The sequence below is a fragment of the Alnus glutinosa genome, chromosome 10 (assembly GCF_958979055.1).
Source record: "Alnus glutinosa chromosome 10, dhAlnGlut1.1, whole genome shotgun sequence".
Lineage (NCBI taxonomy): Eukaryota > Viridiplantae > Streptophyta > Magnoliopsida > Fagales > Betulaceae > Alnus > Alnus glutinosa.
The window spans coordinates 26,130,815-26,157,580 of NC_084895.1; the positions used below are offsets into that span (position 1 = coordinate 26,130,815).

The 26,766-nt window shown below is 33.8% G+C and overlaps 6 protein-coding genes across 6 annotated transcripts; 4 read left to right on the forward strand and 2 right to left on the reverse strand.

Annotated features, from left to right (window-relative positions):
* Window positions 1-30: 30 nt before the first annotated feature.
* LOC133880282 (dirigent protein 22-like) lies at window positions 31-801 on the forward strand. Its single transcript, XM_062319202.1, has one exon. It carries the CDS (start codon window positions 97-99, stop codon window positions 685-687), a length of 591 nt encoding a protein of 196 aa, XP_062175186.1. The 5' UTR covers window positions 31-96; the 3' UTR covers window positions 688-801.
* Window positions 802-2,632: 1,831 nt separating this feature from the next.
* On the forward strand, window positions 2,633-3,355 carry LOC133880142 (dirigent protein 21-like). Its single transcript, XM_062319029.1, has one exon. The coding sequence runs from the start codon at window positions 2,648-2,650 to the stop codon at window positions 3,350-3,352; it is 705 nt and encodes a 234-aa protein (XP_062175013.1). The 5' UTR covers window positions 2,633-2,647; the 3' UTR covers window positions 3,353-3,355.
* Window positions 3,356-4,856: 1,501 nt separating this feature from the next.
* On the forward strand, window positions 4,857-5,823 carry LOC133880096 (dirigent protein 22-like). Its single transcript, XM_062318978.1, has one exon. It carries the CDS (start codon window positions 5,026-5,028, stop codon window positions 5,584-5,586), a length of 561 nt encoding a protein of 186 aa, XP_062174962.1. The 5' UTR covers window positions 4,857-5,025; the 3' UTR covers window positions 5,587-5,823.
* A 188-nt stretch (window positions 5,824-6,011) lies between these two features.
* Window positions 6,012-9,594, reverse strand: LOC133880095 (scarecrow-like protein 3). The gene is made up of 2 exons (XM_062318977.1): window positions 8,929-9,594; window positions 6,012-7,678 (listed from the first exon to the last, which is right to left on the reverse strand). The coding sequence occupies exon 2, from the start codon at window positions 7,657-7,659 to the stop codon at window positions 6,259-6,261; it is 1,401 nt and encodes a 466-aa protein (XP_062174961.1). The 5' UTR covers window positions 7,660-7,678; window positions 8,929-9,594; the 3' UTR covers window positions 6,012-6,258.
* A 7,268-nt stretch (window positions 9,595-16,862) lies between these two features.
* LOC133879957 (nucleotide pyrophosphatase/phosphodiesterase-like) lies at window positions 16,863-26,046 on the forward strand. Its single transcript, XM_062318790.1, has 13 exons — window positions 16,863-17,220; window positions 17,561-17,648; window positions 20,821-21,087; window positions 21,441-21,549; window positions 21,806-21,920; window positions 22,041-22,173; window positions 22,565-22,752; window positions 23,510-23,696; window positions 23,784-23,851; window positions 24,228-24,318; window positions 24,710-24,898; window positions 25,049-25,129; window positions 25,928-26,046. Exons 1-13 carry the CDS (start codon window positions 16,898-16,900, stop codon window positions 25,979-25,981), a joined length of 1,893 nt encoding a protein of 630 aa, XP_062174774.1. The 5' UTR covers window positions 16,863-16,897; the 3' UTR covers window positions 25,982-26,046.
* On the reverse strand, window positions 18,729-19,978 carry LOC133879958 (early nodulin-like protein 5). The gene is made up of 2 exons (XM_062318791.1): window positions 19,789-19,978; window positions 18,729-19,060 (listed from the first exon to the last, which is right to left on the reverse strand). Exons 1-2 carry the CDS (start codon window positions 19,976-19,978, stop codon window positions 18,729-18,731), a joined length of 522 nt encoding a protein of 173 aa, XP_062174775.1.
* Window positions 26,047-26,766: the final 720 nt, after the last annotated feature.

A 26,766-nucleotide genomic window follows, 5' to 3' on the forward strand; every position in this document is an offset into this window, starting at 1 on the left:
TGGTTTCTTGAAGCTGCATCAACTGTCAGTTATCCAATATAATCTATAAAATGATATGGAAATACCTATCATTGATCTCTTACAGATTCCTCCAGAATGGCTTGTTTTGTCACTTTCATCACCCTTTACTCCTTCCTGATCTTCTCAGCCTCCCTGAACACCATCAGTGGAGCTTTCGTTGAGGAATTCTCAGAAGCCATGGCAATAAAGCGAGAAGAAAAGACGACCCACCTCCACTTCTTCTTCCATGACACCATTAGCGGCAACCACCCAAGTGCTGTGAGAATTGCAGGGCCAACGGAAAGCACATTTGTCAATTTCGGGAACACGATGATGATTGATGATGCGCTAACAGAAGGGCCCGAGCCCACATCAAAGCTCGTTGGAAGAGCTCAAGGCTTCTATTCCATGGCTGCTCAGGATGATCTTGCTTTGCTTATGGTTATGAATTTTGCTTTCGTGGAAGATAAGTATAATGGGAGTAGCATCAGCATGCTTGGAAGAAATCCGGTGCTTAATGACGTTAGAGAAATGCCGATTGTTGGAGGTAGCGGGCTTTTCAGAAATTCTCGCGGCTATGCATTGGCGCATACAAATTGGATGGATCCAAACACGGGAGATGCCATTGTTGAATACGATGTTTATGTCTCCAATTTCCAGGTTGATGCTGGGTTAGCGACAGCATAGGAATATTTGTCATGGCAACGTTTCTTTATTTTTTTTCTTTTTCTTTGGTCTGAGTAATTGATCATCCACTGCTAATTGTGTATAGTTTATATATATGACATTGTTATTTGATTATGCTTTTTTTTTTTCCACGAATATTTATGTTTTTTTTTGGATAATTGGTGATTTAATATATTTCAGAGTAAATATCTTGATTTCAAATCTTATCTCCATCATTCACGTTTTATTTCAATTAAATATTTTATGTGATGAGCCTTACTTATTAAGTATAATACTATATATGTAAAACTAACTTGACCTATTTAATTAAACGCATAGGCCAAACTCCTCAACCACAACTCGTTAATTTTGTATTAAGTTCACATGTCGTGTCGAAAATTGCAAACATTGAATGTCAAGTGTTGGGTTTGTGTTGTGTGAATAAGACTACATACATAGGTTAACCTCAACTCTGACCCATTAAATTAGATCATGTGTGAGAGTAAGACAAGTTTTGCTACCTTATCAGCTAACATCAACCTAACATGGGCTTAAGTTCATCTAGTGGTTGATGGTGCTCTCAAAGAGGATGCATAAATTTCTGTATGTTTTTTAAACCGAGAAGCCATAGTGTGATATGTTAGATCAATGCAACCAAATTGGTCACTGGCCATCACGCTCTAGCAGCAAATTTTCAGAACATATGTATGAAATAAAGAAGGGAGATGAATAGTTAAAACTGAGAGACTTGTGGATTTTTTGTGCGTTTTTCATATGGAACGTTAGAAGAAGAATAAAGAAGTTAACAATGGAAACTCTATTAAGAATTTAAATAATTAAAAAAATATATACATCTCACATGTGAGAGGGACTCATGTGAATTTATTAGACCGGGTCGAAGGAATTTTCTCCAACCCAATTTAGTGGAAATTTATGTATAAGCTATATCAATCGTTTATTTTTGTGACTACTATTAATTACCTGATACGGGATTTTAATTACTACACTGCTTTAAATTGAAAGCTTAAACTTATATATTTGCCTATGTTATGCTAGATCAATCATTTATTTTTTGTGTTCACTCAAAAAATAAAAATTACTTATTTTTGTGACTATTACCTGATATGGGATTTAATTACTCTCACACATGGAGGAGTACTGCTACACATACTTTCAAGTGTTTGCTCTCAAGTTCTCACTCCTTGATGTGACAGTAAAAATTATTATTGGATGAAACAACAAATAAAAGTACATATAGTATCAAATGATGATTTTCACTGCCATGCACGTTAGGAAGTGAACACTTTTTTTTTTTAATTATTTTTTTTTATCAGGGATTTAATTATTCACACACACATACACGTGCATGCACACAAATATTTTTACAACGCAAGTCTACTAAATAACATTATTTAGTACTTGTAGATTAATTTTATTTAGTAAGCTCTTGTACGAATGTCATGTAACGAGGACATCATTGTAGTCAAAATCGGCCATTAAATTAGCACTTAGTTATTTATTTATTTTTTTAAATATGAGTGCGGATTCAAGGGATGATTTTTACTATCACGTCATTTAGCTATATGACAGTTGTACCTAAATCTACTAAATAATATTACTCTTACTCATATTTGTAATCACATAATTTATGGGATCTCTATTCTCTTGTATGTGCATATATCTTTGCCCATTTGAGTAGGTCGAAAAGGAAGAATTCTCCCTTTCATTACAATCTCCAAAAGTGATTTGCTAACACGCATATAATGGTTTCATTTGGAAGACTCCCTAATTAATTAAAGGTTTTCACCTAGAACAAGTAAAATATCAGCGTTGACCTTTCTGCTCGATCTCTCATACACATTGCTATCATAGTTTCACCTAAACATACTCATCATCTTTCCTTCAAAAACACGATTAAAAAGCATTAAGATAAAGACAAACAAAAGTACGTAGGCCCAACAAAAGCGATGGTTTCTTGAAGATGCATCAACCAGGCTATAGCACAAATAGAGCAGAAAGCACCCTCTTAGAGACAATTCCTGCAGAATTAATGGCTTCCTTTGTCACTTTCCTGTTCTTCTCTGCAGCCTCCCTGATCAACACCATCGATGGAGCTTTCATCGAGAAATACTCAGAACCCAGAGCAGTAAAGCGTGAACAGAGCCACCTCCACTTCTTCTTCCACGACATCCTCGGTGGCGACCACCCAACTGCTGTGAGAATTGCGGGGCCACCGAAAAGCACCATTCTCGATTTCGGGAACACGATGATGATTGATAACGCGCTCACCGAAGGGCCAGACCCCACGTCAAAGCTCGTTGGAAGAGCTCAGGGCTTGTATTCCAAGGCTGATCAGAACGATGTCGCTTTGCTTATGGTCGTGAATTTTGTTTTCACGGAAGATAAGTATAAAGGGAGTAGCATCAGCATGATCGGAAGAAATCCGGTGACTAATGACGTGAGAGAAATGCCGATTGTTGGAGGTAGCGGGCTTTTCAGAAATGTTCGCGGCTATGCGTTGGCGCATACAAATTCGATGGATAACGCAGGAGATGCCATTGTTGAGTACAATGTTTATGTCTCGAATGTCGAGGTAGTTGATGCTAGCTTAGCGACACAGCCATATCTGTCATGGCAACATTTCTTTGTTTTTGTTTTCTTTGGTTTATATTACATTGTTATTTGATTATGCCCTTTTGATTTATTTATGTTTTGGATATATAGCCCCCCTCCACCAAATATAAAAATAAAAAAAAAAAAAAAAAAAAACGTTTGTTAAAAAAATACCTTTCTGCAGTTTAGGGTTTTTTTTTGGGTTAATTAAATTTCAAGAAGGAAAAGAGTGGATAAAAGGTAGCCAATTATATATAATCCTAAGTATATGCTTGGCACTTTTGAGGGATGAATTCTACAAAAATTGTGCTTGGCATGGTGAAGTTATAAGTAAGGTTGGTAATTTATAATGTTTGGTCGTCAACTGACTTGAAATCTCGAAATTAACAGAAAAAAATAAAAACAATTATTTAATTTCAACTGTTAAATCAAACTTAATTTAAATTTACAGTTGATATTACTAGCAATCAAGTAAATCAAACCGTTGGATCTCTATCATGATCTAAATGCTACGAGCTTTGATGCTTCGTGCTAAGTATCAAGCATCAAGGTGCAACTAGTGACATGGACTCTAAGGCCTTTGTTTATTTTTGGCTCTTGGAGATGAACATTTTATTCCTATGCCTTTACTCTCTACCCTTGCACTTCAAGGGGTGAAAGTTGGTTTAAAGCTTTGGCATGGATTGTGCTTTGAGTACATTGGACCATTCAGTCAGCTTTGGGTTGGGCTAAACAGACTGTTAGGCTCTGGTCGTGGTGCGAAAATACACTTCATACCCTTTAGGGCCCTTTAAGTTAATCTTTGAATTAGGCTGACCAACAACGTTTTTGGATATTTAAGTGGATAAGTAGCATCATATGGTTGGTAAAAAAAAAAAAGACTCAATATGTTAAATATTTAATTAAATTAAGAGGTAAATGACCGAAACATGATTTGAACTCAAAACTTTTACTATGATACTATGTTAAATAACTATTTATTCCAAAAACTTAAATCGATAGGAAAATGTAGTTTAATCATTTAGTTTATATTTTAATATGAAGTTTTATCACATGCAAGAATTCTATTGAGAGCAAAAAGGCCGATGAAACTCTACCCTTTCCCAAAAGATGCAACTCTTTGTTAAAGAGATACAAACCTTGAAAGAGTTGTGCCTTTCCACATGAATGTCTACCTTCCATAAGAACCTATCACCCACGAAAGATTTATGGTGTGTGAGGGTGGACACTATAACCTTCAACTATGGAAATGTAGCAACTTAAATACAAGGAAGTCGAAACAAAAGAAACTTATTTTACAAGGAAAAGTGAGAGATCGAGCTAAGATGGCCTACCAAAAGTAAAGCTATGAAGCTTTGTTTAATTGTGAAGCAAGCATGCTCATCCTGAATCATTCTGGTTCTCTGACGCAACAAAAAGGTCATAGGGCACCAGACCTTATAAAATAAAATTATTCAATAGCAACGACCATATATATGCAGAATCTTCATAGTTACTCCTCCACTCTTGTTCTTTATGGGTACCATCATATACTGTGTGAAATACCAGGCATGGAGACGCGTTAATCTTTTTCTGTATTGAAATGATTGAAGAGGCATCTATGATCGATCTTTAAGCAGCTTATAAATGCTATGAATTTCCAGTTCAGTTTTGTTATCTCACAGGGAAACATGAAGCCCCCACTTTTCACCACCCTATAAATAACCTCTCATACCTCATAGCACTATCAAACACAGCGGATTCAAAATGGCTTCTTTTCTCAGTCTCTTCTACTTTTGTCTCATCCTCTTCTCAACTTCCTCCACAACTGTTTTTGGAGTTTTTTCAGAGCAATCCCTTATAACCATGTATGCGAAACGTATGGAGAAAACCACCCGCTTGCACTTCTATTTCCATGACGTCCTAGACGGCACAAACCCGACTGCCATTAGAATTGTCACACCACAAAACTTGTCAGTCGGTGGCTTTGGCGCTACGTATATGATAGATGACCTGTTGACTGAAGGGCTGGAGCCAACTTCAAAGCCAGTGGGAAGAGCTCAGGGAATGTATGCTGTTGCTTCTCAACATGACCTTGGGTTGCTTATGGTGATCAATTTTGCTTTCTTAGAAGGTATATATAATGGAAGTGCCCTTAGCATTCTCGGGCGTAATCCTGTTTTTCATGCAGTCAGGGAAATGCCGATTGTCGGAGGCAGCGGAGTTTTCCGATTAGCTCGTGGCTATGCTTTGGCAAAGACAGTGAGGTTCAATAAAAAATCTGGAGATGCTGTAGTTGAATACAATGTCTCTGTCTTACACTTCTGAAAGTCCCAAGTTTCTCGCAGTATTTAGTTGATTTACCCTTGTTTCAATGTTGCAAGTCAAGCATACCTTTAGAGTGTTTTCACCATTAGAAAGTACTGTAATTTTTCTAGTTATGGAGGAAACTCTCACTGTCTTGCACTTTGGGAAGTTCCAAGTTTCTTGCAGTGTTTAGTTGATTTTCCCTGTTGTTTCAATGTTCCAAATCATTTCTATCCTTCAGGAGTGTTTGTAGCATTAGCAATTACTGTAATTTCTAGTTATAGAACAGCTAAAGTAAAAAATGATACCGTTACTTCTATTCTTATACTTTAGTGGCTTGTTAGGCTCTGAATAAATTACGAGAACATGCAAATTTAAGCTCTAGAAGTACGATTTCCATGGATGGCCATGACTGCCAAACTCAACACCATCCAATTGACTATACAGAGAGAGCATTCATAATCATAAATTTCTTCAGAACATGGTTTCAGCCAGATACACAAATAGAAAGGAAACTAGAACAAATAAATAAATAACAGGAGTTTCAGAATAGAGAATGAGGTTCTTGAATCCTTTCTGTAGAACAGTATGCAGTCGCAGAAGACAAAAAAATAAACTTAAAGATGTTTATACTAACAAACAGAAAGAACGATAAAAAGCAACCAGTCACAACATCGAAACTACTCGCAGTCATTACCTTCTAAGCCTCCAGGCGGAGACTGAAAAGAGGGGGCATTCTTGCCAGCAGATAACCAAACATCCATTCTCTTCTTTGATATTATAGCCATTATAACCAAAACCCTGCAACAGCCTACAGGCCTGCAACCTACCGTGATAGCTCAAAGGCACTCTACCAAAACCGGCCAACTCAAGCCTTAAAATCCATTTCTCAAGCGTCTCATGCCTCTCCTTTCTCTCTGCTCCCTCACATGCTATGATGTTCTTAATTTCCTCTCCAAAAAGCATCTTTTCAACCTTTTGTCGCTCAATTGATGCTCTTGGTGCAACAGACTCCAAAGAATCAAACAGGGCAGCATAGAAATTCAATGCTCCTCTAACTCTCTCTATTAATGTAGAACCATGGTTTGCTTCCTGCTCAGTTATCACCATCAGTTTCGGTGAGAGGCCCCAGAGAGCAGTTAAAAAGCTCCCCATTTTTGGGGAAGCACTTAGAGATAATGGAGATAATGTGGATGTGGGATCAGTATTGGCCATATACATCATGACCGGATCCTTCTCAAGGAACTCTCGAAAAGTCCGTGGGTCCATATGGAAAACTTTCTGCATGTTCTTTGACACCGAAGGTGAGCTACTTCTGAGCACTTCCTCGTCAGTAGCCAAGAGAGAATGTAGCTGAAGCACAGAGCTGACTGCAAGAGCTTCTCCAGTATTAACACGCAAAGTTTCAAGATCGAGATCCTCTACTTTGCTCACAACAGGATTGAATCGAAAGGGGATGTCCAATTTGTCAGCTTCTTCCTTCAACAGAAGAGCCATTTGGTCCAATACCTCTTTGTGCTCATGAATACCTGTGATTCTCAAATGGGGTGGGCCTTCTGGCCGATGACTCAATGTATGAAGAAGATTAATCCACTGCTCAGGCTCAGATGAATAGAGATCGATAATATGAACCATCTTCTCCCCCTCCATTGCTTCTATAATTGCCTGGTTTGTGATCTCATGCGCAAGCCTTAAGAAGGGACAGAGCTCATAGAAGAGTCTTCGAACACTAATTTCCTCTTTGAGTGACGATATTTTTGTTGAATTGAGGGCTTTATGCAGACCACGCCACCGTTTAAGCATCCTATCAGCAAATGCCTGGGTGAAGTATGCAGCAATTCGCTGCGTTGTATCACCATCAGTAGAAGCAAGATGGGAAATTTGCTCAAGACTGAAGTTAGTGTTGTCCATACTACCAACAGCTACATGGTTAGCACAGGCTTCAAGAAGCTTTAACAAATACAAACCCCGCTGCTCAGATTCCATACCCCTAAGCCAGGTGTATGGTAATCCTAACTCAGGAGATAGTGGCATCCAGGGAAAGTGGAGTGATGAAGTTGAAGGAGATCCATCGTCTCGAACTGATCCAGCCATTGACAACTGAGAGCAAACTCTGTGCAGATCAAATGGAAATGTGAAAGATATAAGGAAACATCTAGAATGAGAGCAGATGTAACTGGGAGTTAATTAAGGCCACAACAATAACACTAGACCATTTGATGACTCAGAAAACTGAGGGAAAGAAGAAAGAACAGAATTTATTATAGACTCTTTCCCTTTTCCTTGTTTAGCTTTTCAAATAATGATACTCTTAAGCCACCTAAGGTGAAAAATATTGTGTTGGGGAAAAAAAAACCCGAGGCCCTATTCGGTTCTATTTTTGTGAAACTGTATTAGCTCTCCAAGACACAAGAAACAATGTGAAAACACATTTTTGAAAACTGTATTATATGTTCTCTTTCCAGTTCAAGAACACCAATATAAACAAGTTTCTAAGATTTCTCTTCTCTATATAAACAAAGTTTTATGAAAACAACCAAGCATATCAAAACTGTAATTTTAATTCTTTTTTCTTTTTCTTTTTTTATGAAAATTTACAGTTTTGATTTGCTTGGTAGTTTTCATAAACGAGGCACCATCTACGATACAAAATGAACTACAGGGAGCAAAAACGTATTTAACCCTAACTTTTATAACAAACAACTAGATCTCTTTACAAACTACTTCAGCATAAAAGCTGGAAAAATTTCAAGATACTTATAAAATCAGATATAATTTCAAGAAAATGGATCTTTTCCTTCCAATGTCTCCACCTTATCAGACAATATACCGTGACAAATAATCATAAACTCCAAAAATATTTAAGAAGCAGAGCAACATAAAAGAAAAAATCAATTTAATATACCTATTTTCTGTTGCAAGTTTCCGAACTCATATAAAGCAGTAAACGACTGTGCTAGAAAAGAAAGCTAATTTGTGTCCCAAATTTTATGCTCCATGTATATATATATTCTAAATTATATAAAAAGCTCAACATAAGTAAGCCAAAACTATTCCTAAAGTTAGAAATAAATAAGAAATAAAGCTGACCAAGACTAAGCAGACAAGAATTTACTGAAAGATAAAGATTTGTGATTTCCGGGTACCAGAATGACAAAAAAAATTAAAAATTCAAACTTTATTTCCAAACTGCTTCCACATTTTCTCAGCAACCAAATAAAGCCTAAATGAAAACAATGTTTTAGAATTCAAGAAAAAATCGCTTATTACACAGAAAACAAAGGCATGCTACAGTGGGTGTGTATTATTTTCCAGAATTCATATAGAGGATCAAAACTATGAAAAAGATACCGTGGAAATTACCAGAGAATGTTCAATTAGTTCCTCCTTGAGAACTGATCAAGTGCACCACCAGCTTCAAGTTACCAACTGGGTTTTCAAATTGATTAAAAACCCAGAAAAACCCCGAAGGAAATTTCAAAGCTTGCTGACAAAATCTCCGAATGCATCAAAGTGGGTTCAGATTTATGCAGGGTTTTTGCTATACGGTTTTGGGCAGAGCAGGTGTTGGAATTGAAGCTCTTGTGTTTATAGGACTTTCCCATGGCTGCATAGGTGACAATACGAGAGGTTGTTTTGTCGCCATTCATTTGTTTTTTCCTTGGGAGAATCAGAGGAATATGGAATTTCTGAAATACAGAGGTAACAAAGCTCCCCCACACTCTCCGTCTCTTTCTTCCCAGATTTTCTCTCTGTAAAACTTGTTTGTTTCTCTCTCTAAGTTGATTTTTGACAGCAAGTGAAGTGGATGGGAATAAGGGCTGGCCAAACTCGGTATCATCTTCTACTACAACGCCACTCCAAACATGCCTTAACAGAACAAGACAATATCCTGGCTTGTTGCTTAGTGGGTGATAGTGGACATTGCAAAGAAGCTTACGAGTGCGTCCAAAACAAGTATTTGGATTCTTTTCAAAGGCATAGACCAACCACTGGTACTTTCTTCTTGCGTTAGGACAAAGAGACAAAGGAGTTGTGGGAAAAAGCCAAAAACTGGCCTAAAAGTGTAGACTGTGGAGTCTTGGTTCGTTCCACTTCGACTGTCTTAGAGGGTAATTTTTTTAAGCACGGATAAATACCAAAAAAAGCACCCCTTAGAGCAATCCTAGTGGGTTATCTAAAAGTCACTTTTAGCTAGAATACATAACAAAACTTCTAAAATTACCTTCCATTGGATTATATATCCTAAATTTAAAGTAGAGTTTTGATAGATTTGTGAATAGTACAACTCTCGTGTAGAGTTGCACTATTTACCAATCTATCTATTATTTTATTGTTTCTACATACAAAAAAGTGAAAAAAGTAAAATGATAGAAAGTAAAAAATAGATAAAAAGAATAAAATAAGAGTAAAATAAAAATATAGAGTTAAGAATAAATAATCGGATGAAGTGTGCATTTTAAAATTTTAGCTAAACTAGATAAAATGAATTTTGATTAGCTATTTTAGATTGAAATATACACGATCGAATGTGAGTGCTTAGAGCGTTCGTATTAGATTATCTATTTGCAACTTTAAGATAGAATAGATAACAAAAGTGCTAAAAAGAGACTCCATCGACTTATGTATTTCAACTCTAGAATAAATTTTTCTTAATTCTACGAATTGTACATCTCTACAAGTAGAGTTATACTATTCACTTATCTATTTTTTTTTTTATTCTTTATCTCTACCTTTTTTGCTTTTTTTTTTTTTTCCTTTTCCCTTCCTGACTCCACGTTCTTCCTTTATAGTAGAGATCTAAGGGAAAATGTGTAAAGTAATAGAGTCATCAAGTGGGACCCACGTAAAAAAAAATACTATAATGAAAAAATTAATGAAAATTAATAAAAAAAAAAATATAGAGTTAATAATAGATAATCGAATATATGATGCATTTTAGAACTCATTAGCTAAACTAGATAAAATGAATTTTAATTAGCTATTCTAGATTAAAATATACATAAGTCATTGGAAGTGTACTATCTTTAAAAAAAAAAAAAAAAAAAAAAAAAAAAAAAGAAAGTCCCACGTACCCAAGTATGACACTCAACTATATGTTGGATGGACGTGACCATTTTCAGTTTTTCTTCTTACAATACCACGTACTGGTAAGCCACCGCTCTTTCCATTTGGGTGGCTAAAAAAGGGATAGATGGCCACCCAACATTTTTTTTTTATTATTATTTTTTTTTTTATGAGCCTTGTTATTAATATATTTTTGTTTTTTTTTTTAATGATTAATAATTAGAAAGGGTAAATTTTTTTTTTTAAATTGTTAAAGTTAGGGTACCTTTAGAATATTTTAATTAAATTTGGCTTTTCCATTAATTCTAACCGTCGACACTAACATATGAGCATTTTTGTCATGAAATGTTAGTTTGATGTATCCAAGTGTAACACATGTCAGTTAATGAAACTTTCTTTCTTCTCTCTTTTTTTTTAAAAAAAAAATAATGACAGGTAATTCACGGAGATTTTTTGTATTTATTCCTATTTTTAAGAAAAGTCAGACCCACGACACTATCGTGGGTCACAAATCACAATAATTCATCTCTCATTTCAATTAAATATCTAACGTGTTATATCTCTCTTATTAAATGTGAGTTTGGGACCACATGAGTGTTAAAATATTAATTAAATTTTTAAATGTATTATTTTCTATAAAACTTTTAGAATAAGTGATGGTTTAACATGTTATAAACTCTCCCATTTCAAAGCAAGTTGAGCATATTTTGAGACACCTGATTTTCTTCGTATTCTTTTCCTTTTATTTTTTGCTTGTAAGATGAAATTTACCAAAACTATGGAGAATATACAACAAAAATGACACATAAATGAAGGCATTCTCTCTCTCTCTCTCTCTCTCTCTCTCTCTCTCTCTCTTTAGAGGGAGGTGTTTCCAAGGTGTGGACGTCATCAATGGAAGAGAAAGCTTAAAGTCTAAAGAGAAGAATTTGTTGTTTTTGGTGAATGTTTAGATAAGGTTGTTCCTTAAACAAGCCTATTGGCCTTTTGCAATGAAAGGTAAGCTTCTTGTCTTTCAGTGCAATCGACCCCAACAATGTTCATGTGGGGGTGTTTTCAAGGGGAGACCATTTGTAGCTTGGATTTTCATGGTACCAAGACTGGATATGTAACTCCTCTTAAATTCAGCTCAACTTACATATTGCATTTGGATGATTGGTTAAGAACAAAATCATTTGGGACCCACAAATACGTGTTAGATTATAATTGCATGGGATTTGTAACTTTCCTTCTAACTTTGGAAAATAGGCCACTATCTCCAAAAAAAAAAATTTGGAAGTATTTCCACTTTCCTTTTTCCTTGGAAAAAAAATGCTAGAATTGAATTTCTTTTACAACTTTTTTCTTTTTAACAAAGTTGCAATCTTTATTGATAAAATCAATCACTCATGAGATATTTGCTCGTTGGTTACAATACCATAAATACAGTTTGAAATTTCATTAATCCAAACTTTATCTATGACACAAGAACTTGCCTTTCGGACAAGACAATGTGCAGTAGAATTTGCATCTCTCTTTACATATATGTTCAATACTCCACGATCGAAGTGTGCTCAAACTAGCTTTGATGCCATCAATGATGTCACCTATTTTGATCCGACCCATTTTGCTCCAATTGTGGCTCCGAGAATTAACCTATGGATAACCTGTAAAGCATCTTCTTCTAGAATAATATCAAAGAAACCCATTGCCTTACAAAAGTCCACAACATTTCTTTTAAAACTTGTTTATACGTGTTAACTTGTAAATGAATTTCTGATAGCATTACTATTTTCCTTAAATATTAGACCTTTCTCCTGATAGTGAGAATGGCCCTTCTAATTGTATTTCTGTTTTTATTTTTCTTCATTTTGTTTCCTCATCTATATAAAAAAGAGGAGTAATGTTAAACTTACAATTGGTTCACAGTATTTTTACAACTTGTTAACATGTGTAGGGATAAGATTGGAGCCACGTCTGCCACTACAAATAAATTTTAGCACCCTTCAACTGACATGTGTCAGCATATTGTAAAAGAGTTGTCGTCCAATTATAGGTCTAACTATTTTTTTTTTCTAAAAAAAAAAAATTAGATTGATTCTTTTTTTATCGGCACTAAATTTGTTGATGTATAAGATATGAGCATTTGACAAGAAGATACGGATTTGTAAAGTGGACAAAAACATTGGTCTTATGTTTAATCTAATGTGGGGGCACTATGTCACGGGGCTTAAAATTGTCGAAAATAAGACAGTTTTAGCTATTGACCCAAAATTCAAGATGGTTTTGTTATTAATGTTTGCTTGGATATTATTTATTTTTTATTTTTTTTTTTTAAAAAAGGAAAGAAAATATGAGATACCTTTAGGATCCTAAAATTCTGAAGCTTTTTTATATAATTATGGTGATATTGAGAGGGGGTGAATTTTTTTATTATTTATTACTTTTCGAGTACATCTATGGGTAGAACCAGAATTTGAGATGAGAGGAAATGAAACTAAAAAATGAAGATCTTTAAGGGTAAAAAATTAATTTTGGAGGGGTCAAATTTATAAAAAAAAAAAAAAAGAACAAAAAAAAATAAGAAGGAGAATTTGTTAAAAGATTTAGAGATTTTTTTAAATTTTTGGGAGGACTTCTGTCCCAAAACTCAGGAGCAATCCCACCCCTGGTTACCGTCACATAGTGCACCCCATTTATTTGTTGATTTGGTCATAAAAAAGACTGATTTTTATCTACAAATTGTCATGTATTTAGAGGCTTGGATTTGCATACTCACTTCCACTTCTACATGCCACAAGGCCTATTTTCCTATGTGAAATGAATGTTGAAGTAAGGATAATAAATGTTGTTAAGAATATTATAATTTTTAATACAAGCTTTTTATAAACTGACATGGCAATTCATGGCACTTAGGCTTCTACTTCGCCATCTGGGCCCACTTCTACTGTTGTCTCCACACTCGCACAGACTATACTAACTATCTCGTCTCTTCTTCTTTGTTCGGGCATCGATTTTTGCCTAGTCGTGGGTCTCTAACCATTGAGATCCAGACTGTGGGTCTATGAGGCTAACCTAACTATATTATTAATCCAAGACCGATGTGATTAATATGATAAGTATCACGTTAGTTTATATAGAGCCTGAAATAAAAATCGGAGTATCCCAAACATATTTCAATATTTTCCTTAAATTTGTGCATCACGATTAACAACTAAACCAAAAACTATTAGGGGAATTTGAAGCCCAAGCCAGCCCAATACTTTTATTCAGTACAAGTTGGGCCCAACCCACCAGTTATCCCTTAAAAAAGTTTATTGGCTGGGCTTATCCGAATGGCCCAACCAAGACCTTGAACCCTTTGATTGTTGGTGTTGGTGGTTCTGTTCTGGCCGGGCTCGAAGGGCTCCAGAATATATAAGCCTTATGGGCCGGGCCGGGCCGTTCAGTGGTTGGATATACCAATAAGAGTTTCTCAATCTTTTTGCAAAAAAAAAAAAAAAAAAAAAAATTACATTTCCAACTTAAAGATGAGGTCTTTCAATAAATTAATGGAAATAAACATTTTTGTACTTTCTATTGAATCATTCGTAAGTTGGAATTTGTTAGGTAAAATATTAATTTATTAGTTTAAATTTTAAGATAATTGATGATTTAACCAATAGTATCAAATCCCAAATTGTGATTTAACTCTTGGTAAGACTCATAATTCAAATTCTTTTTCCTTCTTCACTATAATTTAATATTAATTTGCTCTATCCTCCGTGGTTAATTAAACTTCCCTGAAGAAGAAACCCATCATTACCCAAAAGGTCAAAAGATTATCCTCCACGAAATTGCCATTTTCCCTGCACGAGGGAGAACTCTAGATGTGAAATAATTAGTAATTTAATATGATATTAGAATTGAGTCTTGAGTTCGAATATATATATATATATATATATATATATATATATATATATATATATATATATATATATATATATATATATATATATATATATATATATTAAAAAGAAACCATTTATTATAATATGAGACCCAAAGGGTCGGTGTCAGTAATTAGGGGTATAAAGACGCCCTAAAAACAAAGTTAAAGATTGTAACTTAGGAGCAGCTACTTAGGCAGATGGACAATAGTAAAAGCCTCTCTTTACACATGAGTTCCATTAGAAAAGATAAGAGAGCGTAGATTTTGATAAAAAAAAAAAAAAAAACCAATACAATCTAGTTTAGATCTAAAATCTAACGTGGCAGGCTGCAAAGGTTGGCAACATAACAAAAACTTAGAAAAACAGAACAGAATAAAAACAAAAACAACACTGGCCGGCTGAGAAGAGCATAGGAATCGCTAGTGACGGTGCGTGTAGACCATGCGCCCTCACTATAAGACCTCTCTCCATCAGAGAACCATCGAAACCATCGGAAACCATCAGAGTTAAGTTCGAATCTTAACTCTATAGTTTATCTTATTATTCAATTAAAATAGCTCATATGTTAAAGTATTAATTAAATAATTATTTTTTTTTCCTCTCAACTTATCGTCTAGAATAATTGATAATTTAATGCTCATTAAGACTCAATTCAAATTCTTTTTTGCTATTCTAACTAATATGTATATAATATTTGTGTGCTTTATCCTGTATGCATGGTTAATTAAACTTCCCTACAACATGAATCATGATTACCCAAAAAAGTCAAAGACAATATCGTCTACGAAATTGCCATTTTCTTTGCTTGTAGGAGAGGACTCTAGGCACCTCATTCACATTACGTGTGGACGAATAAGAATATGCCCTAGCTAGGTGCCACAGATAATTAATTATTCCTTTCAACATAATAATCCAAGTTTAAAGTCGAAGACAATTCGAAGACACGGCTTTTTTTTTTTGGTATTATATTTTACTATTTTTTATTATATTCATGAAAATGCTAAGAAAATTTATTTTTTAAAATTATGTTTGGAGGGTTTAAACAACGTACTTGATTCAAAATTGAAAAAAAATTAGATAAAATTTGAATAGAATTTGAATTTAAAAAATTAAACCTATAAAAACATATTTTTAAAAATTAATAAAAAATAAAACACTACCCAAACATACCCTAAGATATTTGAAAAAAAAAAAAAATGGATAAGAGTTGGCTAAATGCTTGTGCCGTGAGAGGGAGAGGGACATTAATGATCGATCTCGTAACAGTTCAATTTTACTCGGAAAGAATGATACAGTAAATTAAATTTATTATCCCATTAACATTAACATCACTCTTTTACCCGATTATAAATTAAGATTCCTACTTAAGCTAGCTTTTGGGTAGTTAAATATATTATCCAATTTTGTTTTAAGGCATGTTTGTTCCGGTGTAAAATTTTCTACTTCGAAAAATGTTTTCAGGTGAAATTATTTTCAAAAAATTGCTTTTAGAGTTTGGTTTGTTCGTATGGAAAATCAATTTTTTTTTTTATATTTTCATATCATCTGAGGAATTGCTTAGAAGATAGATACAACAAAGAGTTGGAAGATTGTGTGAGAATAAAAAGCCTTCGGATGTAGAATTGAGATCCAGTGTAATTGTTTGTCTATATTGCTTGCTTGCATTTAGACATCCAATAGTGAGAGGGTCTTTTTGGGGCCCACCTACCGGGCAAGTATTTGAGCAGTCTAAAAATTGCTTTGACAGGTATGCCCTATAAGGAGCCCTCTCACAATAGTCCATTCGAAAGTGTGGGAGAGCAGCTGAAAATAGTTTACACAAATTAGAAGCGTAAACCATTTTGCGTCTTATAAAATTTATTTTTCTTGGTCAATTGAAAATAATTCCGGGTTGGAAAATATTTTATGCCTTGCCATTTGCCAAACACTAATAATAGAGGAAACAGTTTCCAAAAAATATTATACCCCAACACAAATGGTGCCTAAAAGTGCACAATTGGTGAAACCGCGCCCGGGGCAAGCACACTCTTAAGCCTTAGGATGGATTTATCAATAGATAAACCAAATAAAACCTCTTACTATAGATGATTAATCAATAGTCTTGAAAAAATATTTTAATAGAGCATACACATTTCAATTCGGGTGATAACCAAAAAATTGTCAAAACAAAATTTGAGGCTCACATCAAGACCATTCACATCAGGTTAACCGAGCGTGTCACTTAAGAAGGAAAGTAAACTTCCCAAATATGCATTACCTGCGTGTGTCTTGTCTTTGGTCTATAAATACAATATCCTTCCCAAAATTCTCGTCAATCTCTCATAGCCAATAATTAAGAGCTTTTCAGTCATTCCATGGCTTCTACCTGCTTCCTCAAACTGTTGTTCTTCTTTCTCATTGGCATTATTCTTGCTTCTTCTTCTTCTGCTTCATCATCGTTGCATCCTTTAACCGCCGTCTCTTTCGGTGAGCACCATGATCACACCGCCATATCAGAGTTTCGTGTAGTAAACAGGAGGAGGCTGCTGAAGTGCCTTGGTCCCAACCCTTATCTCAAAATTAGTGTTAATCCAAACTCCTCCATGTCAAATGAAGAATTCCTCACTGTTACTGTTAGTGGTGTTTTAATCCCTTCAACTGGCGATTGGGTTGCCATGATTTCTCCTCCTTCTTCAAAGTAAGAAATTAACCTAGTTCCATGCTCTATATTATAGACTCGGGTTCACATATATATTACTTTTAATTATTGTTATCTACTTAGAGTGCGCTTTGATACTGCGATTTCGCAGATAAAAAATATGATTTTAAACAAAATCCCGAAAAATGTATCATTTTATCGTGTGTTTTTAAAAAAATTGTGATTTAAAAACATAGAACAATCTTCGTTTTCAAACAGGGATGCGTTTTTACCAAATGTTGTAATTAACTTAAAAATCGCGTTTTCATATTGTTATTTTCAATCCGTATATTTATGAAATCGCAAATCTGAACTAGTTCTCTTCTGTATATAAATGCAGTGTCACAGATTGTCCATTGAGTGAGGCCTATTATGCACAGACAGGTGACCTTAGTGATCTTCCTCTTCTATGCCAATATCCTGTCAAGGTAAGTATGATAATATTGAATTTTAAATTGAAAAAAAGAAAATAAATGAAAAATGGAATCATGTTTAATTAAAACCACATGCATATTTGAATTTGTGTTAAACTATTAATTAAATGATTAAAATATAAATACAACAATGTCGGTTATATGACATAAAAGAAAAAATCAACAAAGGAAATTGATATTATAATGGAAGTATCTTAAAAGGACTGATAAGAATACTATACCAAAAAAGAAAAGAAAAAAGAGACGTAACAAATTGAGTATAACGACGACCTTAACATAAATATGTGGGCATCATTCCAGCTTACATAGTACATTCCTTGTGGTCTTTTCTCGTAAATACCATATTTAATTGATTGTCCAAATTATTCAATTAAACAATTGATCATGCATGATAGCTAGCTAGTTAGTTTGCGTGAAAGAATATGACTAATTAATAGCATTCTCTCAGATGTAATATGTTCACCATTTGATATATATATATATATATAATTAAGAGTCATCAAAAGGTGAATTAAAAATGGCACGTCAACAGAATATGTTGGAGAATGCAAAATAGTTAGCATTTTTTTTATTAAATTATCAATTATCTCAAAAATTTTATAAGAAATTGTTGATTTAATTATTTAATTATTAATATTTTAACATTTCACCTCATGCATGTGCCACGACTCATAATCTTTTGCTCTGATATTATATTAAATTAAATTCTCGATTATTCAAAAAACTTAAATTAATAGGATAAATGTTAATGGTTTTTGATATTTTTCCCCAAACTTTTATTCTAATTGACATCAGTGGAATTTGGAAACATAATTTTATATTTTTTTCTCTTTCATCAATGACTTAAAATTATCACCAAGAGAATTACGAATAATATGAAGAAAAAAAAAAATCAAATTCTCACCTAATCAAAATAATAATCCAACTTTTCATAATAAAAAACAATCTCATACTGGCAAATAAATTCAGTCTCATGTTAATCACTAGCTCAAACCAGAAAAAAAAAAAAAAAAAAAACTAGAAATAAATAGTAAATACTAATTAAGAACTAGCTAGCGTTGCAGAATGCAATATTCAAAGGAAAAGAACCCCAAAGAAAGACACCATGAACGACGACACGATAACTGGAGAAGAAATGGGAGCCATGATATTATTCGATGAGTCAGTTGTTGTCGTGTTGCTGTTAGCGGATTGTGGTGGGTTTGCTGGCTCGAGAACTTTGATGATCATCTTCTGGCCTCTCTCGCAGTGTCCGGCAACCCCACTGATGAAATAGAACAAGCCGGGCCGGTCCAGTTTGAAGACACTGTCGTCGTTGTTGGAGAAGAAGAGAGGATGAGCCGAATGGCACTTCTCGTACTCCTCCTCACTCACCACCAAAACCGAGTCTTTCTTGTACTTGAAATCTGAAATAATTCATCATAACCAACAACATATCTCAAAAAACCCTTGCTTAGTTCTCAAGGAAAACATCACTTAGCCCCTTAAGTATACATAGGAGCTTTGGCAATCATATTATCAAAGTTTAAAAATTTACAAGGTCGATCGGTATCTCCCAACGATTTTCTCCTTTCAATTTCACCTCAAGTTGGGATTTAAGGTTAAATCTAACGGTAAATAGATGAAATGTCTATTATACCCATATAAAAATTTTAAAATTACGAATTTGACCTTAACTAAAAATTAAAAATAAAAGTAAATACCCAAAAAAAAAAAAAAAAAAAAACCAAAATATTATATTGTCATGGGCTAGGTTTGGCCTTGGTCGGCTGGTCGTGGTCTGTCGGCCTATGTTTTTGAGTTTTAAGATTTAACCAAAAATTCTAACAAAATTGTAAAATTGAAAGGTGAAAATTGTTGAGATACAAATAAAGCATTGCAAAAGCGCATATAATTAAGAGGAGGTAAGTAAAGTTTTTCTTAATTCTTATGTTGGGTGATGGTTAAATTTTGTGGGTTCAACATAAATCATTGAGAAGAAAAAGTATTTTGAACATTTACAAGTGATTAATTGGTACTTGTTTTTGATACATTATTTATTCCATGCATGAAGAAGAAAAAAATATTAGAAATGCCACTAAAGATTAAGATTCAATGACAATATATAGTTGCTTTGAAATATTGTGATACTTACGGACGGTGTCATCAACGTTGAACCTGTTTTTGGAAGCCCACTGGTTGTACATTTGGTCGGTCTTAGGCTTGGGGACAACCCAGCCATGATCGCCACCAACTTCGAATTCAGTGGATGTGACAAAGAAGAACTGGTTGAAAGAGAAAGAAAGAATGATGAAGATGCAGGAGAACATGAAGAGAGAAGCCATTCTTGGACCTTCAGAGGACGAGCTCTAGGTTGGCTTACCTTTAGGGAAAAGGAAATTTGATTGTGCTTGAGGATGATCGATATTGTTGCTTAAAAAGAGAGTTGTATTTGATCGAAGTTTGTTATTGAAGGAGAGAGAGAGGATTATTAGGAGTGAGAAGTGGAGGTGGTGGGACTACCTTTGACTGTGTACAACTGTTTTTTCAGAGGAGAGAGCTGAAGCTGTTGAGCAAAATCAGCTCCTAGAGTACGTTGTGAGGGAAGTAGAGAGACTTAGGGTCAGTTTAAAACTTTAAATTTGTGATTTCAAATAGCGATTTTAGAACGTACATTAAGCGTTTGGTAAAATTTCAGTTTGTCCTTTAAAATCACACTTTATGGTACGTTTGGCATTCTGATTTCGTGAATAAAATGTGCGATTTTAAATCAAATTACAGAAAATATATCTTTTGAGAGTGCGTTTTTAAAAAATTCCGATTTGAAAACATAGAAAAATATAAGTTTTCAAATTGCAGTCAAGGAGGTGCGTTTTCAAAAACGCGTGATTTTAAAGGTAAAACTGCAATTTTACAAAATGCTTAATTGAGTTTTAATTTAAAAATCCAATGTTTTAAAATCGAAAATCCGAACGGACCCTATATCATTTAAAATCATACGTTTTTAAAAACACATTTTTCTACGTTGTTCAAATTGTAATTTTTTTAAAACGCACATCCAAACAATCTATTTTTTGTGATTTAGTTTAAAATTAAACCACACTTTTAGACTATAAAATCGCAATAACAAACACACTCGTAACAAAATTGACTTGTAAAATAAGATATATGCTCGTGAAAATTGCAGGCACAGTACGTGAGCAATGATCCAGACTATCTCAAATGTCGGAAGACTGAATGCCAGGAAAGCGTGCTCGGCAAATGCGTGGTGTCTACATGCAGTGGTTCCTTGACATTTCACGTGGTTAATATAAGAACCGACATCGAATTTGTGTTCTTCAAAGGTGGATTCGACACACCTTGTATTCTGACTAGGTCCAAACCTTTGAATTTTACTAATCCAAAAATGCCACTTTATGGACATCTCTCAAGCATAGATTCATCTGCCACATCAGTAAGTAACTTTTTCTTTAATTACTAATCAATGACTGATTTCAAAGGTTGATTAAGACTGTTATATCAGCATTGAAAGATAATTGTGATTAAGAATGTTGATTTGGCTAGAATAATATATGAGAAATATTGTGATATTCTGATCTACACTCACATTCTACATTCTCGTTCCATTAGGCTAATGTGACAGTTTATATTAAAAAAAAAAAATCAAGTGCTGAAAAGCACTGCCACATCATCAATCCAGTGAAATGGGGATGTAGTATATAATAATATTGCTCATAATATATACTTGGATAGATTATATAAAGAGATAATCCAAATTAACACGTATAATGGTGGCTTGTGGTGCAGATGAGATTAACGTGGGTTAGTGGGGATGAGCAACCTCAACAAGTGCAATATGTAGATGGCATGTCACAAACTTCGGTGGTCAGTACATTTACACAGGATAATATGTGCAGTGAGTTCTCTCTCTTCCCATAATTTATGTTGTTAATTTGCTTCGCATTAAGGTGGTTTGGAATCGACTATTTATCAATGAAATAATGCTATTTAGTAGACTATTATATACATAACTGGAATGACGTGATAATAATTTTCATTGCTACGTTATCTCAATCATATAACAATCTACTAAATAGCATTTCTACCAACATTATATATATTGTCGGTAGCTCCACCAAGATTTGTAATTATTATTGTGAAACTGATTTTAGGCTCAACTCTACCAAGTCCTGCCAAAGACTTTGGGTGGCATGATCCTGGATTCATTCATACAGCAGTGATGACAGGACTTCAACCTTCAAGCAACTTCTCCTACAGATATGGAAGGTATAAATATATATTGCATCTTCCTTAGTGACATTGACAAATAAATTTGATCAAAATACTTTGCACTTACAATTATGCAGTAGCTAAAACAGGTGACATTAATTACTTATAATAATGCAGTGATTCAGTTGGTTGGAGTGATCAAATCCAATTCCGGACCCCACCTGCTGGAGGATCAGATGAACTCTACTTTATTGCATATGGTGATATGGGAAAGGCTCCACTTGATTCTTCAGCCGAACACTACATTCAGGTAGGATTTATTCAACTATATATATATAGCTAGAGTTAAGATCAAAAGGGTCAAATATCAGTGTTGCCTGTGCAACTGAACATATATATTGAAGCAAGTACAAACCATTAATTGGTTTAGGGGTTTCAAATCGGGTGGTTCGAAAGACAACGATTTCCAAATGCAGTTAATGAAAATGTAATTTTTAGTTAAGCATTTGATAAAATTGTAGTTCGGCTTGTAAAATTGCAGTTCTGGTTTAGCCTTTAAAATCCTTTTTTTTTTTTTTTAAATGAACATTTTTACCTATGATTTGAAAATGTATATTTTTTTTGTTTAAAAACATACTTTTGAGTAAAATATATAAATATATTATATTTTTCTGGGTATTTTGCATGCAAAATGTATATAGCCCGGATCTCTCTCAGTGATTAAAGCCGTGACCGACGAAGTGAAGTCAGTGAATGTGGACTCTGTCTTCCATATTGGAGACATAAGCTACGCAACAGGATTCTTAGTAGAATGGGACTTCTTCCTTCAACAAATCAACCCAGTTGCTTCCCAGGTTTCCTACATGACTGCGATTGGGAACCATGAGAGGTAATTAATTTCTTCAATTTTCTTTATATATATATATATACTTCAGCAATCTCTTCAAATTAATTATTTCCATACATTGATCAGGCGGTTATAATAGCATGCATGTATAAATTAACAATGTCTTACGAATGCGTATGTCATTATTTTGATGATCAGTTGTAACAAACATATATAATTCTTTCAATACCTCAAAGAAATGTAGTTTTGAAAGTATTAATTGGAATAGATTTTGTCAATTGTGATGGGAAAACGCATTAGCCACATCTGCTCTGATAACTTATAATTGGTAGTGTACTCCAGATTATATTAGATTAGTTAAATGGAAAAAGATTTTGATATTCTAGATTGGATTAGATTGCAAATACATTGCATGCATGGATGTATGTGCTAAGTCCTACATTAGTAACATATTAGATGATTAGATGAAACTGTATTTTATAAATGATTAATCCTATAGGGGTATTACGCATACATGTTTAGCGCGTCTTGGTCTCGGTCATGATAGATCTAAAAACGGTCAGTAAATTTTTTTTTCTAGACGGTTTTAAAAACCGTCAATAAATGGAAGTTTTTTTTTGTAGTATGCCCAATCGGTGAAACTAAAAATTTTTATTGGTACTGGCCAATGGGTATCCAAATCTCAAATTCGGTGCTAAGTATGCATGACCATAAAATATACAAATGGTGATCCTCGATCAGAACAAATATTAGGACTAATTTTGTGCTTAATTATCTTGATCTTTTTTTCTTTTTTCAGGGACTATATAGACTCGGGATCAGTATATATAACACCTGACTCGGGTGGAGAATGTGGAGTTCCTTATGAGACTTATTTTCAAATGCCAACCCAAGCAAAGGATAAGCCATGGTATTCCATAGAACAAGCAAGTGTTCACTTCACAGTAATTTCAACCGAGCATGATTGGTCAGTTAATTCTGAGCAGGTAATTAACTAATATTATTTGATTTCATGCATATATCATTAATTTTCTTCGCTAATACCATGGTAAATACTGCAATGATCGATTCAGTATCAATGGATGGAAGAGGACATGACTTCAGTCAATCGATCAATAACTCCATGGTTGATTTTTATGGGGTGAGTATACTTCGCGCACATACTTTCAAAACGAAGCAAAAAAGGAGAGTACTCTTCTAATTTATGACAGAATAATGTTAGAAATTATATTTTTATTAATTTTATTACTATTTAACTCTATTGATCATGTGTCACAATCAACAAAGTAGGATAGTGGCAAAATAAACTCGATATAAAATTTTATCACACATAAACTATTATAAATTGGAAGGTTAGAATATTGAGAAGCTGAAATACATAATCTATATATTATGTTTTGGTCATTTTCATTTTTCCCCAATTTAGTCTAGTAGACTTATAAGTGCTGCCTTAATTCCTATTCTATAGATATAATGCTAAAGATATATTTTAATATTAGAAGATTCGCCAATTACAGGCACAGACCCATGTATACTTCTTCAAATGCAGATACCAGCGTCAATCCACGATTTGTGGATGCCCTGGAACCATTACTACTTGAGTACAAGGTAATTAAGTCCTCTGTGTTAAATTATTACTTTGCAAAAAAGGCTTAAATTGATATTAAGAGGTGAATTTAATTATTTAATGTATATTTTAACACTTCTTTTTATATGTGGGCTCAAACTCTTCCTTGATAGGTGAAGCTCTAATCCAACGCGTGAAATATTTAATTGAAATATGATCGAGGTGAATGATAGAGACAATGTTGAAACTCATAACCTTTACTCTGACATTATATTAAATCACCACTTATATCAAAACCTTAAGCTAATAAAAAAAGATAAATTTAATCATTTAATTTATTTATTTATATTCTAACACACTCAAGCTTGTTGAATTATCGAACCGACAACTTTCTATTGGTTTTTGAATTGTAATGTTGGGAACTTGAACTAGGTTGATCTGGCTTTATTTGGTCATGTTCATAACTATGAAAGAACTTGCGCTGTTTACAAAGGAGAATGCAAGGCCATGCCTGCAAAAGATGCAAATGGCGTTGACACCTATGACAGCACCAATTACAGTGCCCCCGTGCAGGCAGTCATTGGCATGGCTGGCTTCACCTTGGACAACTTCACTACTGATGTAAGTAGCTCTCTCTCTGTCTCTAACTCTGTCAATTATATATATATATATATATATATATACACACACACACACATGCATACTCAATTATATATTTGTACGGAGATATATAAATAAACTATCAAATTACTTGTTCTTGATCATGCACAGGCGAATAGCTGGAGCCTACAAAGGATTTCTGAATTTGGTTATGTAAGAGGGAATGCAACAAAGCAAGAGTTATATTTGGAGGTCAGTATGCTCAACTTTGAACTATGACGACTACTAAAAAATATAGGCACGGATTCATTTGTAAGGTGGAGTACTTAGAAAATTTGAATATATATATATATATATTAATTTTTAGCTCGTAGAATATTGGTAAGTTACATTAATAACATAATTTTGATGATTAATTACATTTATCCCCTTCTAACTACTATCTTTTTTTACAATGATGTCCCCTCAATCTGCCATTAATTGGGGATGCATCATCCCATTCTACGACTCAAAATGATGAATATAACCTCAATAAGATTAAAAAAATATATATATACTTTTTTTTAAAACAAAAATTATCTTATAGATTTTTTTTTTTTTTTTGTCATTTTGTGTTCCAAAAGGAGGATATTTTAACTCTAATGGTAAATTGGGGGAAAAGGAAGGACATTGCAAAAATTGAAATATTTGAGGGATATTGCAAAAAAAGATAATAGTTAGCTAGGGGCAAATGTATTTTTTCTTAATTAATATTGATTACCATAAAACAAATAGGGTATTGTTAGAAATTATATTTTTCTCTTACAACTATCACACAATGTTAACCTACAAATAATTTCAAAGACATTCCCGGTTCATTTTAAAAAGAATATGAGAAACACAAATATATATAAAAAAACAAAAATAAAAAATTAACAGATACAAGAAAGTTTTTAAAATGTGGGAGAGCATTATCTTTGAACAACTATGAGGACTCAACAAAAATTAATGATTGAGCATGAAAAACAATTGGTTCTTTAATTGTCTCATCCTTTTCCTTTATTTTTGCAGTTTGTGAGCTCAAATTCAAGAAACGTTGAGGATAGATTTCGCATCACCAAATAGCAAGGTCTCTCTTACTGATCGATAGAGTTGCTGCAGAGGGGAGACAAAGAGGGAGAGAGATGTAGTCCCTCCTCCCCCAGTTAAGTCTCCTGTAATGCAAAAGTACATGTGGGGCAATATATATATTATTAGGCTTGTAAAAATTAATTTTTACCATGAAATAACTTATCTCAGTCATTTTTCGCTTGAAATGGAAAGGATATTTCTCTATAAACTTTCTAAAAATTTTAAATAAAGGAAATCTTTATTAATTGCTAATTATGGCGAGAAAATTCACTTTAGTACACGGTCAAGTTGCGTCTAACTTAACGATGTACATAATGTCACATACATCATTTAATCGTGTGCAAGAACTAAAAATACTCCTGTCACGTGTCATTTTTCAATTAAAAACAAAATTAAAATAACTAAAAAAATTAAAAAATTAATTAATTTTTTTTAAAATAAATATAAATAAACTAAAATTTTATTTCTTATTTCTTATTTTTATTTTTTTAAAAAAAGATGGGTGTTTCGGGTGGTGTTATTTCCCAACCGCGACCCGATCTTCCTGACACCTCTTTAGTCATCGTCCGTTTGCAACACTATGATGACCGATTTTATAACCCAGCTCGACGAGTTCCGATTCGCAATCATCAGCTTGCTATTCTCGGCCGAGCTCAAGCTCGCCCCGCTTTGGAAAATATCCTTCACCTAAGAGAAAAACTTGTGATCCCTGAGCCCAGGTAGCTATTGGCCAACGTTTTAAATGCCAAAAAATCACAGAGGAAAATGGATATGAACAT

Bases quoted from the DNA above. Each gene is read 5' to 3' on its own strand.
- LOC133880282 (XM_062319202.1), top strand. From the start codon at position 97: ATGGCTTGTTTTGTCACTTTCATCACCCTTTACTCCTTCCTGATCTTC.
- LOC133880142 (XM_062319029.1), top strand. From the start codon at position 2,648: ATGCATCAACCAGGCTATAGCACAAATAGAGCAGAAAGCACCCTCTTA.
- LOC133880096 (XM_062318978.1), top strand. From the start codon at position 5,026: ATGGCTTCTTTTCTCAGTCTCTTCTACTTTTGTCTCATCCTCTTCTCA.
- LOC133880095 (XM_062318977.1), bottom strand. From the start codon at position 7,659: ATGGCTGGATCAGTTCGAGACGATGGATCTCCTTCAACTTCATCACTC.
- LOC133879957 (XM_062318790.1), top strand. From the start codon at position 16,898: ATGGCTTCTACCTGCTTCCTCAAACTGTTGTTCTTCTTTCTCATTGGC. The intron at 17,649-20,820 runs GTAAGTATGATA...TGAAAATTGCAG, and splicing joins TATGCCAATATCCTGTCAAG to GCACAGTACGTGAGCAATGA. The intron at 23,852-24,227 runs GTGAGTATACTT...CGCCAATTACAG, and splicing joins CCATGGTTGATTTTTATGGG to GCACAGACCCATGTATACTT.
- LOC133879958 (XM_062318791.1), bottom strand. From the start codon at position 19,978: ATGGCTTCTCTCTTCATGTTCTCCTGCATCTTCATCATTCTTTCTTTC. The intron at 19,061-19,788 runs GTAAGTATCACA...GAATTATTTCAG, and splicing joins CAACGTTGATGACACCGTCC to ATTTCAAGTACAAGAAAGAC.